Source organism: Mus caroli, chromosome 9 (genome assembly GCF_900094665.2).
Source record: "Mus caroli chromosome 9, CAROLI_EIJ_v1.1, whole genome shotgun sequence".
Lineage (NCBI taxonomy): Eukaryota > Metazoa > Chordata > Mammalia > Rodentia > Muridae > Mus > Mus caroli.
This window is the reverse complement of record NC_034578.1, coordinates 110,061,427-110,062,656: the sequence shown is the minus strand read 5'-3', so window position 1 is coordinate 110,062,656 and position 1,230 is coordinate 110,061,427. Positions and strand designations below refer to the sequence as shown.

The 1,230-nt window shown below is 47.1% G+C and overlaps 1 protein-coding gene across 7 annotated transcripts in view; it reads left to right on the top strand.

The window, feature by feature from the left end:
• The window catches only part of Cnot10 (CCR4-NOT transcription complex subunit 10), a 60,447-nt gene that overhangs the window by 43,732 nt on the left and 15,485 nt on the right, over nucleotides 1-1,230 (top strand). For all 7 annotated transcript variants that reach the window (XM_021171734.2, XM_021171733.2, XM_029481668.1 and 4 more), the window contains one exon: nucleotides 638-751. In XM_021171734.2, coding sequence (XP_021027393.1) covers nucleotides 638-751 — 114 coding nt within the window. The remainder of the gene's footprint in view (nucleotides 1-637; nucleotides 752-1,230) is intronic.

Here is a 1,230-nt window from a genome sequence, read left to right as displayed (position 1 = left end):
AGGCAGTATACATGGCAGGCAGTATACATGGCAGGCAGTATACATGGGAGGCGTGGAGGGAGAAAAGGGAAGTGATGCAATTGTAACCTCAATGAAAACATGTGTTAAAAAAACAGAGCTCACCATGCAGCCCCATCCCTCCCATCCCTGTCTTCCTCCTAGTACTGGGATTCTAGTGTGTTTCCAAGCATGAAAATATATATAGGTACATATTTGAAAAGTGTATTTGGGCCGGGCAGTGGTGGGGCATGTCTTTAATCCCAGCACTTGGGAGGCAGAGGCAGGCAGATTTCTGGGTTCGACGCCAGCCTGGTCTACAGAGTGAGTTCCAGGACAGCCAGGGCTACACAGAGAAACCCTGTCTCCAAAAGAAAAAAAAAAAAGAAAGAAAAGTGTATTTGGAAACATGTCCTACATGTCGCTTCACCCTTAAACCTTTGTGTTTTAGATTACTTTTTGAGATTATGGTATAATTACATCATTTCCCTTGCTGTCTCCTTCCCTTCCCCCTGCTCTCAGTCCGTACAGTCTGCTCTGTCCTCACACTGTTACTTGTTTTCACAGCCTTTCAATATTGGACAAAGGCACCGCTGACATCCGTTTAACTTGCATCTGGTCTCCTCTCTTTGTGTTGTAGGTGCTCCATCCTTGCTTGCAGTGCTTATGTGGCTCTGGCCTTAGGTGATAACCTCATGGCTTTGAACCATGCAGATCAGCTCCTGCAGCAGCCCAAGCTGTCTGGCTCTCTTAAGTAAGTATGACTTCACCTGCACTTTGCTTGTTTCAGAGTTTCTCATGGCTCTCTACATGGCTCGCTCTACTCTCCAGTGGGATGTGTGCCAGTGAAGAAAGCACGTGGGCAGGTTAAGACTCTTAATCCTAGGACTTAGGAGTGGGGACAGGAGGATCAGGAATTCAGAGCCAGTCAGATACTTACCAGGTTACCCTGAGCTACTTGAGACCCTGTCTCAGGTTAAGAAAAGGAGGGAAATACTACTCAGCTATTAAAAACAATGAATTTGGGCTAGAGAGATGGCTCAGTGGTTAAGAGCAATACAATTTGCAAAACAAGAAGAAGGGAGACCAACGTGTGGATACTTCATTCCTCCTTACAATAGGGAACAAAATACCCATGGAAGAGCCGGGCGTGGTGGCGCACGCCTTTAATCCCAGCACTCGGGAGGCAGAGGCAGGCGGATTTCTGAGTTCGAGGCCAGACTGGTCTACAAA